At 37.2% G+C, this 12,813-nt stretch overlaps 1 protein-coding gene across 2 annotated transcripts in view; it reads right to left on the bottom strand.

Annotated features, from left to right (window-relative positions):
* LOC105016100 (inactive dipeptidyl peptidase 10) overlaps positions 1–12,813 on the bottom strand; it is a 273,698-nt gene that overhangs the window by 32,260 nt on the left and 228,625 nt on the right. For both annotated transcript variants that reach the window (XM_020055120.3, XM_010879696.5), the window contains exons 6-8: positions 10,326–10,378; positions 8,581–8,662; positions 2,942–3,062 (exon numbers count right to left, since the gene is read on the bottom strand). In XM_020055120.3, coding sequence (XP_019910679.1) covers positions 2,942–3,062; positions 8,581–8,662; positions 10,326–10,378 — 256 coding nt within the window. The remainder of the gene's footprint in view (positions 1–2,941; positions 3,063–8,580; positions 8,663–10,325; positions 10,379–12,813) is intronic.

Here is a 12,813-nt window from a genome sequence, read left to right as displayed (position 1 = left end):
CAAAGGGCATTCAACAGACATTATAAATAAAGTTATACTAATGCATAATTTAACAATCAGAAAGTGGAAGATGAATTACAACACCCAAGCACTGACAAGAAAAGTCAGTCCCTCAAAACTCAGAGCTCAAACAGTGAGACTTGTGGAGAGCTACAGAGTTCAGTTGCTTCAAAAAAGAATGGATGGAGCAAAATACATCAAGAGAAATTACGTTAAGCAGGAAGTTCGTCTTTCAGAAGGATAATGATCCCAAGCACAAGGCCAAAGCAACATTGGAGGGGCTCAAGAAAAATGTCCCACCATGGCCAATTCAAAATACAATGGGATCAACTGACCTCAGGCCCATTAACAATCTGTTGGACTATTTGAGAATTGCAGCATCATCCAACCAAACTGAAATTACCAAAATACTTCAAAAAAACTAAAACGTAAAACTTATTTGAAACATCTATTTAAAACATTTACTGCAGATGTCTCCTGGCAATATATTCTTGGATTTATGCAATTAGTATTGCCAATTTATTTGTGCCAATTTATTGAAAATAAAACACTAAAATATCTCTCATTCATAAGTATTTACAACCTTTATTCATTACTTTCTAAAAGCACCTTCAGCAGTAATCATAGCTTCAAGTCTTTTTAGGTACAGTATTCTCTACCAGCTTTGATGTCTGTTTTTTGGTTGGTCAAGGACATTCACTTGCAGACTTGTCCTGAAGCCACTCCAGCATTGTCTTGGCTGCGGGCTTGGGGTTGTTATCATGGTGAAAAATGAATCTTTGCCCCGGTCTGAGGTCCTGTACTGTCTGGATAAGGTTTTCTTCAAGGACCTTTGTATTTTGTTCCATTCATCCTTCCATCAATACATCAGACGAAGTCTTGGCATTCAGGCCTAAAAGTTCGATTTTGGTCTCATTAGACAGAAGTATTTATTTTCACATGCTTTTAGAGTTCTTTGAGTTCCATTTGGTAAACTCCAGGCATCATTTCATATGCCCTTTACTCAAGAGAGGCTTCCATCTGGCCACTCTGCCATAAAGGCCGGATTGAAGTTGGAGTGCTGCAGCTCTGGAGCTTTCTTGGAGTGGCCATTGGGATCTCGGTCAGGTCCCTGACCAAGGCCCATTTTCTAAAGATCGACTCCTCATTAGACAATATTTGGTAAAGTCACCTTTGGCAGCAATTACAGCCATGAGTCTGTTTGGGGAAAAGTGTCTGGACAACAGCAATTTTATTAATTCTTCTTTGCAAAATTGCTCAAGCTGCATCAAGTTTGATGAGAACCATTGGTGAACAAATATTTTCAACTCTTTCCACATGTTCTCAATTGAATTGAGGTCCGGGCTTTGACTGGGCCACTGAAAGACATTCACAGGCTTTTCACAGTTTGGCTGTCTTGGCAGTGTGCCTTTGGTCATTGTTGTACTGAAAAATGAATGTTCACTCAAGTCTGAGGGCCTGTGCACTCTTGATCAAATTTCATCATGGACCTCTGTGTTTTGCTTTGTTAATCCTTCCATCAATGCTGACCTGTCACCCAGTTTTGCTCCGAAGCATCCCCATAGCATGATGCTGATAACACCATATTTTATTTTAGGGATGGTGTTCTCAGGGTTATGTGCACTGTTATGCATGCATCAAACATAGCACTCAGTGAGAAGGCCATAATGCACTGTTAGACAATTTTTATTTCATTATAATGGACTTTATTGTGCTCTGGGGGATATTTTAATGCCTTTATTAAATATCAAGTTTTTATATTCTACCCCTTATTCCAGATTTGCTTTAAATATACCTCGTTCATGATGTATTTTTTGTTAGGAATTCTTTTAACCAACTGTGGGACCTCCCAGAGACATGTGTATTTAACCTAAAAACATGTGAAACATTGTAATCGTCCATATTCAACTAATTATACGACTACTAAGAACAATTGGTTGCACCAAAGCACATTCAGATGCATTATAGGAAAGGGGTGAATACCCATGCAATCAATTATTTCTGTTTTATATTTCTGATTCCTTTAGAACCATTTGCACATTTAATTTCACTTGGGCATCAAGGACTTGTGTTGATTAGTCGTAAAAACTCTTAATTTAATCAACTGATTTCATGTCATCACACAATTAAATGTGGAATGGTCCAAGGGGGATGAGTACTTTAGAGAGGAACAGTAAGGTCATATTGTAATTATCCTAGTACATAGGTAAAGGCACAAGCATATCCATAGAAGATCTCGATAAAATAAATTTGGCATGACCTGACCACTTTTGCAGCTATTTGTAGTCGCTTTAATACTTGGAAAATTCAAAGAGGCCAACAGACATACATACAGTCAATAAACAGGAAACACCAATATTGTATGGGCCTTTACCTAAAATAGGCTGGAGCCAAGTCTATTTTGTACTTCTCGAAAAGGTATTGATAAAATTACCAGATCTTAAATAAAGTTTAAGAGAAAGAATAAAGGTAAACCATTAACAAGGCAATAGTAAACATTGTCCCCCACAAAAGATGCAACATGAGTACAATGTATGGAGCTTTTGAAAAATGTATTGATTTGATTGAGTTTGACTCTCTTACTATGTTCAACTTAATATCATGAAGAAAAAATCACACGCTTGAATAACAAAATCAATGAGCTCTGTTTACTAAGAACAAAATATCAGTTAAAACTTAAAATGCTGTAGTTATGGAAAACATTAAAAAAGGGGTATTAAGAATTATTAGGTTTCCATTATATCAGTTTTGACTAATGTTCCTTCCAGGTATACCATATGTGTTCCTGTGAGTTTTAGATATTTTCTAGCCACACTTTCAGATAAAAACACAAAGAAATTAAAAGAAAAAACAAAGGAAACATTATGTGAAGTTACATTTGGGGAATACTTGCGAAAAGTCTTGAGTCTTACAGTTTATTTAAGTAAACACCTAAACCTACCCTCATACAGCCAGTCAGCTATCCCATTGAAGATGACCCCGTCCTTTCCAGACGATGTCAGTCTGAGCGAGTTGCTCTTCACATCTGATTGGTAGTAAATATTGTTTTCAAATATGTAGATCTATGGACACGAGGGAACAAAAGGAGAACAGAAAAGTAATCAGTATTGTCACGTTTATTAACACTGAACATTGTTACAACATGTTCATTACCAAAGAAGATTACTTTGGTAATGTATATCCAAGCACATACATAGTGTCACAGGGTCGATACTGTTATTAGGTTCAAAGCCCTTTTACTCATATTTTGTGAGTTGAAAGGTGTAAATAATAAAAACACGCATTTATATTAAATATTCAAGTGTTATTCAAGCTCCATTCCTTGAAGTGATGTGACTGAAGTGGTCTAAAACAACCCCAGTCCAGAAAAATACCAGAAACGTAACATATGATTCCATGAACACCCTCAATCACTAGTGTTTTAATAATCACAAACGATCTCAGCCTCAGATGCTTCTTCAGCCAGACCCGTCCAAAGATTTCCAGCAAGCCAGCTGTCTGCGGCGCCAGACGTACAGTACATAAAGCCCCTTCGTGTAGTCGCTTGGTCACTGAGCTGAGGTGGCCCAGACTCAGGCTCAGCAGGCAGCATGTGTGCATGGAAGCTCCTTTCAACGGCAATGACTTACCCATTTTGAAAGGTTTCCACATCAATATGCCATCTGCTTCACTAAAGGCTGAGTCTCACTGTCATCAGACGGGCTGGGACTCTCAGTATCAGTTTGGTTTGGGACAGGAGGGTTTGAAACTATGAGGCAAATGTTAGAAAATGGATACCTTTTGACAGGTCTGGGTCGCACGGAAGCAATATGGTAACCTTTCTATTTGGAGGACTATTTGTTTTCGGCTGGAGTGTGTGTTGTTGACAGGTCCGCCTTGCAGCAATAACCCTCACTGTAAAGGATATTGTTGGTGGTCCCTGCAATATAGAAATATATGAAGTCTGGAACTGAGTATCAGTGCAGCGTGTGTCGAAGGTAATATCTAGTTTGTACTGCCACACCGCTGGCAACTTGCAAGGCGAGGTGGTAAACCACAACTAAACAACTTACACAACCGGCATCCCATCCGCCATATACTAGCAGTGTCATCTAGTCATAAGATGCACTTGTGGCTAATGATGCAGAGAGTGCCTATCGAGAGCCCAGAATGCCTGCACATCTGTCTGCCTCTCACCCCTCATCACCTTAATGGCCCCTCTAATGGAGGCAAGTTTGATTTATGCCCAAATATACCACACTGGATGTTTCCCAATGTAGACAATAAGCCTCTAATACACTTAAGCCTGTTAGCTGTGGACAAAAGAGAGCATCTGTCTAAAGAAAACAAATGACACAGTATGACGGAGTTAAACAATCATCTCATTTGGCTGATTCCACTTCGAGAATGAACTGGTGTACAATGCGAAGAGTCGTTAGACGTTCCAAATCAAGCGGCTAAGAATGATCTGTTTGCTCTGTTAGCTGGATTTAAGCCAACATTTCACTATCGTTTAAGTTCAAGCGCGTGCTTCATGTCACTTGTCCTGGACAAGATTTACAGAGTTCTAAGGCCTTTGTTTGAGGAGCTTCTTAATTGTCTTTCTCGTCATCGATGGGATTTCGTATAATGTTTGCTGGTTGGTTTAAATTTTCTCTCATTTTGGTAAAACGCCAAGAGAGCTGATCTGAAGCCTGTTGATCAAAACAGAAAGTAGTCCGAGTTCTTTTGGCAAATAAATAAAAGCTGTTTAGCTTGAATTAGATGTTTACCTTTCTCTGTTTCCCTCACTGCATCCAACTTTATAACGGTAGTTTGTTTCGACTGACACGGCAAATCCACCATTCTGACCGTGTTTCAGGGACCAGAGTGAGGGACATCTTCACCTCCTCTATGGGTCTTCTGGCTCATCCCTCTTTGGTGGATAGAATTACCTTTGACAGGCTGAACATGGCGTTTCCTCCATAGAATGAAACAGTTTGACTATGAAAAAGGTCACTGTATGGGTCCCTATGACTGCGGGTCAGAGGAGACACCATCAAAATAATTTTATACTGAGCTCTTCAATGGGCTGTTAGGGCTATTCAATTCATACCCTATGCGTTCTGTTCAAGCACATAATTAATTGCACACAGGTTTATCCTGGGATTTAACTTAGTCCCCAACTCAAAGGGGAACAAAGGGAAAGAATGAGATCCAGTTTGAGTTTGAGGGGTCTAGGTTATCTCACCGAAGTGTTCTGGAATATATGGGATTCAGCAAAGTATCGGCTTTAATGAGTCAATTCTGCAGTGGTGCTAATTTAATGCATTGAATGGTAAACTGCAGACATGGTGTTTGACTGATATCATTCCTGATTGGAGCTTTTTCTAAGCTTCTCTTTAGAGGGATCTGTGCCTTTACTTGGGCACCTCTTGTGCAGAGCTGAGAGCTCTGCAAGCTTCCTTCACGCCACAGCACAGGAAGGCTACATAACAGCTTGCGGTTGTTGTGTTACAAAGGCTTCGGATGGGACACAGAGTTCTTCAAACGCGTAGATGTGACCATGTCAGTGTACTTCGTACATATGTTGGCATTACTGCCTAGAATGATGTCCCAAACTTTGATGCCAGACAATCATTTAGCTTCCCAATGGCCTAGTCAGTCCATTTTGCACATCATATGCTTGACTGGCTTTGCAGATAGTACAGTATATGACTGCACACAGGGATGAAAGGCAGTACAGTATACCCATTAAAAATAAATTAACCATGGTACGGATTTGTGATTTACCTTGTTGGCCATTTTACCCATTTGTCCCTTTTCAGGGCTTGTGTGTTTTAAATCACCCTTGATGTTTAGTATAGAAGTCATTACTACAACCCTGTTTTCAAAAGGGTTGCTGGGTAAAAAGCAAAAATCTGAATGCAATGATGTGCAAACCATGTATCCCTACATTTAATTGAACATTGTGCAAAGACAACATGTCAAATGTTGAAAGTGAGAAATGTTATAGGAAAAATAAATGCCCATTTTGAATTTGATGCCGGCAACACGTTTCAAAAAAGTTGGGGACAGGGGTATGTTATCCACTGTGTTGCATCACCTCTTCTTTTAGCAGTACTCTGTAAGCATTTGGGAACTGAGGAGAACAATTGCTGTAGTTTTGAAAGTGAAATGTTCCCATTCTTGCATGACATAGGATTTCAGCTGCTCAACAGTTCGGGGTCTCCTTTGTTATATTTTCTGTTTTATAATGCCAGTTTAGCACCCAGATTCGTACTATGGAGCCTTGCTCTTATAATACGTCCAGAATGTGGTTTAGCATTGTCTTACTGAAATAAGCAAGGCGTCCCATACAGAAATCTAATATATGGCCTTATAGATTATTTACAATTTTGATTAGTCAGACCACAGGACAGTTTTGAACTTTGCCTCAGTCCATCTTAAATCAGCTCGGGCCCAGAGAATTCTGAACCCTATTTGGACTCTTTATGAATGGAAAAGACTACATATAAGAGAGTCCGAAGCGATCTCATCTATCTTTTATGTGATTTGCCTGTGAGCGTGTAAATCTATATCAGTTACTCTATTATGTAGGCTATTTTTCCTCTAGAATTACCTGTCTCTGTCCATTTTCGGGACATCTAAATAGCCTCTTCCTTTTTGTCTGTTTAATCCAAGGTTGTATCATATCCCTTTTCAATTTTCATCTTCTTAGGTATCTGTATCAATTGTATTCCCAGATTCTACATTATTTATTAATCTGGTAATTGCTTTATCCTTTCTCTCTGAAAATAGATTTGTATTTTCAAAAATATTGTTGTCTTTGATAAATACTTGTCTTGTCATTGGAATGTCACACCTCTGAAATTATACTATGCATTTGTAGTGATAATTGCGGCTATTTATAGTTCCTTTGTAACAATAACTAAAAAGTGAAGACCGTGATTAATTAGATGTTATCACACTTCATTATCTAACTTAATAATATTTGGGCCCAAAGAGGGACGTGAGCCAATCAGAGCAATGTCTAAGCAGCTGTTTGAAGAAGCTTCAAAGAGGCCTTCAAAAAGAGATGGGGTTGGTTCATAAGGTCCCTGCTGCCGCTATTACCACTGCCCAATGAGTTACCCATCTTGGCATTATGGTCTAGCCAGCTCCACACCTTTACTACAAAGTACTATATTGAGCAGATATTGAGATAATAAGTTTTGGGGAAATCGTGCAGATTTTAATGGTATATATATATTCACATCGATATAGATTGTTTATGGTGGCTTGTCATTTTACACCTGATCAAATATTTTTTATGAAATAGTGGTCAAATAGTGGTCAACTTCGGAATCACTAATGAAAAGGCCACAGTTTGCATAATTTTATTTTTTATTGCTTCAAAGTAAGTAATATTAGAAAAATTACTAATCAAAAAGATCAGTAGCAAAAGACAATGTATCAAAACATAAATTCTTCCCTTATCTGAGATATACGAGTATGGCCTACTCTATTGTTGCGACTTTAATGAGAAGCATAATTTGCTTTCCATCGCAACATAATCAAAACACAGTCTAATTAAAAGTTCAGAATGCACTCCATGCGGGGATTACATTGGAGGACAATTAAGAAGAACAAAGCAATTACACAAGGAAGACGAAGAAAAATCACCCTGAAGGATAAACCTAGAAAGGACTACATTTCAAAATTACAGAATCATCTATATATATATATATATATATATATATATATATATATATATATGGATGATTCTGTAATTTTGACCAATTTTATTTGACCAATAGGTTTCTTCTGGCTGGAAATTACTTAAACAAGTGACAAAACATGGTCAGAAATTGTGCTGGAGATAAAAATGAATAATGTAACTATTTCTGTTTTTAGCAGTTGACTAGTAACTGACTAGAGAATTACTGCTGTTCAGCTGTTCTCAATTTATAGGGGATTAGAATGCTCTCTCATGGTGGAAATTACAAGACCATTTTAAATGGTATAGAACCTTATATTTTTTTGCAACAACATTTGCAACAATTTCAAGGGGTATGAATTATGTTGGACATGGCATTTTTCGTAGAAATAAAAAAAAAACAGAAATAGTTACGTCATTCATTTGTATCTCCAGCAAAATGTCTTACCATGTTTTGTCAATTGTTTATGTCATTCCCAGCTGGACGTGAAAACAAATTCACTATAGCTCAAAATTTGGCATGGGTATGAATATATGAATTTTGGGCTTAACTGTATATATAAACATTATCCAGGACATTCAAACAACTCCTCATCTTATGCCAAATATCTAAGAGCATTACTTGTTTGAGCAACTCCTTTTCAAGCTGTACCCGAAAAGTACGTACATGTCATAATAGATGCAAGCCTAAGCCAGGTCGTTGTACCAATTTGGCAATTTGGTTCAAGCAACTATCAACCCAATACCATAGCTGATGCTCTTAGAAATGTACAGGTAATATTTGGAGGAAACTTGACAACATATAGTTACTCTTTAGCACTATGACTGTTTAGGGTTGTGATAATCTGCTCCTACTTATGAGCACAGAAAGAAATATCTCACTAAATATATTAAGTGGTAATATGTGTGATATGGCAACTTACCAGTTGTTGGCCCTGAACTCCCCATGCCGCGTACTGCAGAACAGAGTTCAGCACTTCTGGAGGGTCCAGCTCCCATACCTCCCTGAAATACGGCAGAAAATAAAAAGTAAAACCTAAAAAGCACCTTTCTCTTCAGGATTGATTCTTACACATTGGAGGCTCCTTTATTGGAGTACAAAATGTAAAAATCCCTCAAAAGCTACTGTTGGAACCCCTACAAAGTATACCCAAGGCTGCTAATTGGAAGTTAAGTAAGTTTTGAGTGTAATGGAATTGACTTGTGACTACGATGTGAATGATATAGTCCAGTAAAAATACAAAGAACATGCAAAGTAAGGGAAACATTGATGCGTGAATTCAGGCCTGGCTGCACTGGTTTTGATGGGGCAAGAATGCTTCCATACCCCACTTCCGGGATTTCCCCAAAATGTGGAATTGCTTGAGGACCTATACAATAGAAATGCAACAAGGACCCATAAAAGCCCATGTCACAACACTGTTTTATCCCAGTAAATATGACTAATATTTGTCATATGTAATTTATTTGTCATTTTAGTTGTGCATCCACCGATAGAAATAAGATTAGACCACTCTGTAGTCCCATGAAGTTGTAAATAGTGGGCTTTTGCGCTAGGTAAAAATGTGGAAAGTGTAGTATGCTTTAAATACAAGCACATAATACTCATGTAGGATTCTCAGGAATATAAATTTGCTGCTTGAATTAGAGAGTGGTATTTTCAGCTGTTAATCAGAATTGGGGACACACTCAACTAACACATTCTCAGTATGGATGAGGGTATGTTTATATTTTCGAGATGGTAGGACCAGAAGGAGAAAAAAGTTTTATTCACATAAACTTTTAAGTGACCTTTCACTATTGGTCAAGTGAATAAAAAAGAAGAAATGTAAAAGCCTGAAAGTTTGATATGCATGAACCCCTTTGAACTTGGTGCTATACTATTCTGCAATCCAATCACACAAATCTGAGGTGTGAATAAATACAGTAACTGTATGTAAAGTGATGTACTTATTGAGTCCCCACAAAACACTTCTGAAATGTAGGACCTGAAGTACACTCATTATCTCAAATTCATACAATCTGAATTTAAAACTTGGTTGATCCAGTCAAAGGTTCCTGTTCACATTTGCTCCAAATAAATGCAGGTGCCTTAGGGAGGAATTTATGTTTTTTGTCTTGTACTACAGCAATACAAAAACATCCATGGAAATGGATTTAACAAAAATGACAAACTTACCACATCTTATTGACGAATAGCAAATCGTTTACCAACTGTGGGTCTCAGAAGCCAACAGAATGTCTGTTTATTTTAAGCCAGAGTTACTGCTTTAGCATTTCAGTGATGCTTTAGTATATTTCAGATTTTAGTGAACTGTAGATTGAACCAATCTCAGGATTTGGGATTTTTATACTACACTTCATATTATAAAAGTACACTCATTGTTCGGTTATAAAAAAAGAAATTACTACAAGAGATCCAGGACGGGAAATTCTTTATACTGAACGTCCCAGAACTATCCTCTGCCCACATTGAATCTTTTAGTCCCAAGGACTTGATATGTTTATTACTGCATACATTTTTCTAACAAATATAATGTTTTAAACACCACACCAGTACTATTAGTTCAAATGAAGTAATTTTGTATGCCTAAGGCAAGACAGATGTGAGACAAGGCCACGTGAAGGCCCCAACAAACTTTATGGCAAAGAAGCAAAGGAAACGTGCCTTGTGTGGATGTTGTAAATGCTATATGAGGCCATGTATGAATGCCGGTAAACCTGCAACAAAAGAGAGGAAGGAAGAAGATTACTGATGGAGGCACCTTGGTTGATAACAACATCATAAAAATTGGCAGAGAAAGGCACTGGACAGAATAGAGTGCTTGCTGTTTTCAAAGATAGATTCTGTGGACAACGCAATTTGCATGGGTGACAGCTGGAAGATGAGACATGTTAATTCCATCTGAGAAACCGATCATGGAACCCCTCATGACTTTGGGTCTGAAAGCCGGGTGTATGAAAGACAGAAAAATGGGAGGGGAGAGAAAGAGGACAGCATCCAAATGTTTCTGACTGGGCTGTGGGTAAATCTGTCTGGATTCCCCTAGAGAAGCTTTGCTGACATGATAATAGCTTTTGGAGCATAAACGGGCCTCTGCCTGAATGTTGCAGGGCAACGTAATGATCACAAGCTCTCTACATTTCAAATGCATACCAAGAAATATTCTCTGACATATTCTATTTCAATGGGGTGAAATGTTGCAAATTTGGTTATTTCTGGGTGATTATGATGTCAACGTGTGCATGGAAATAAATCTTTTTTTAACTTTAAATAATACATCCTGTTCAGCAGTATTTATATAATATATTTATAATATATAAGGGTGGTGAAACTGAAAGTGTGCAACTGTCCTGTGTGCTACCTAGCTGTGTGTCAGTTAGCTTGAGACAAGGAAAGAGTGTAATCTTTCACCAGCTTAAAAAACTTTTAGTCAAAGTCCCAAAACAAGCCAATCATTTATATTACGGTTGGGATGGATTGAACGGCCAAAAGGGGTAGCTTTGGTAGTAGTATTATAATGTTAGTGTGCTTTCAAACAACAGAAAACAAAGCTGGCTATTTTCATAGGTATTTGTTTAATAACCAATTTAGATGAAGCTGAAAACTAGCTTAATATCTCCTTAAAATATGTTTTCCTTTGATTAATTACAACTTGAATATATCTTGTATGTATTAAAGTACATATGAGATATTTCCTAGCTATATAAAACAGCCAACAGTTTAATTGCTACTTGTGCTTGCATGGCTACTGGTGCAAAGTCAAGAGATGATAATCCGGCATGCTTCACCTACAGTATGTCACCAACCTGCTAGCTATGGGCAGCAATTTAGCTAAATATTTTCGTCCTGGTTTAAATGATGTTGAGCTTATAAATTCTTCATAAAGCCTTCACAATGCCTTCATAAGCATTACATAAAGGACTTACAAAGCATTTAAAACAACATGCTTTATAAATGGTTCATTAACATAGCATAACTAGATTGCATTCACACCACTGTCAAATGTGACATAATTTGCTTTGTTGAATATCACATAAATCAGTGCTTTATATAGGCTGGAATAAGGACTGTTTGATAAAAGTTTTATTGATCATCTACAAGTAAAACTCAAAACATATTTATTGCATTGTCAGGCATTGCTAGTTGAGTGGGTTTTACTCCCGGGACCACCCAGTGCGATGCATACATTCCCGATTGAATAGTGCTTTGGAAAATATTGTATGCCAAATAAAATATTTTAACTATAGGGCACCTCAAGATTTGAGGAATATGGCCAAGATACCCTGGCTAAAGGATATTGTTATGCACAGAGAAATGCAGAGTGCCAGAGTGTTACAGTACGTACCGTATGTTGGCCATATGCCACAAATCCCTGAAATGCTTTATTTTTAAGTAAAATACATTTTGGATCATTCTGGTGTTGTAGGGTCTAATTTATTACAGCTATTGCTGTATCCATGCAATCTGCAAATGTATAGTGCCTAATAACAGCTTTTAGCCATGGTATATTGGCCAAATATACCACACCCTTTTTTGCCTTATTGTTTGAATATTTAATATTACTAAAAACATTTCTAGGATGACCCCACTAGTCTTCATACAAAATATTAAGCTGCAGGATGACACATTTCAGTGAAATTATGCTTAAAAAATATTATTTGTACGGCCTTTTACAAAATGTATGTATTTATTTATTGCTTTTCTCAACTTTTTTAATTTCATTTCAAAATAACAAATGTGCTTTTGTGTTCAGAACCACATCAGCGGGCCCCATTTGAGGTGAAGGAATGTTTTTTCGTAATGTCCTAAGCTAAAAAACACTTCTTTGTATACTTTTGGATAAGTGTATTATTTTGGAACCATGCATGTTGTACTTCAGTACACTAAAAACTATTAAAACAGTAGTACTATCTAAATAGTAATATGTATACTTGTTAAAATGGACCCACTTGTCTCATATTTCAGTATTCAGTAATAATTGTATTTCCACTTAACACATTGATTTCTAATATATTCAAAATAAAGGAAATTAATTCAGAGTATATTTCATGTGTACTAAAATGCCATATCCAATAAAGCATACAATTAAGAGGTCCTGGGAATGAAAACCACTATCCTGGCATTACAATAAAATGTTATGAATACCTTGTGA

This window comes from Esox lucius, chromosome 16 (assembly GCF_011004845.1).
Source record: "Esox lucius isolate fEsoLuc1 chromosome 16, fEsoLuc1.pri, whole genome shotgun sequence".
NCBI lineage: Eukaryota > Metazoa > Chordata > Actinopteri > Esociformes > Esocidae > Esox > Esox lucius.
The sequence above is the reverse complement of the archived record's forward strand: the minus strand, read 5'-3'. Positions and strand labels throughout refer to the sequence as shown.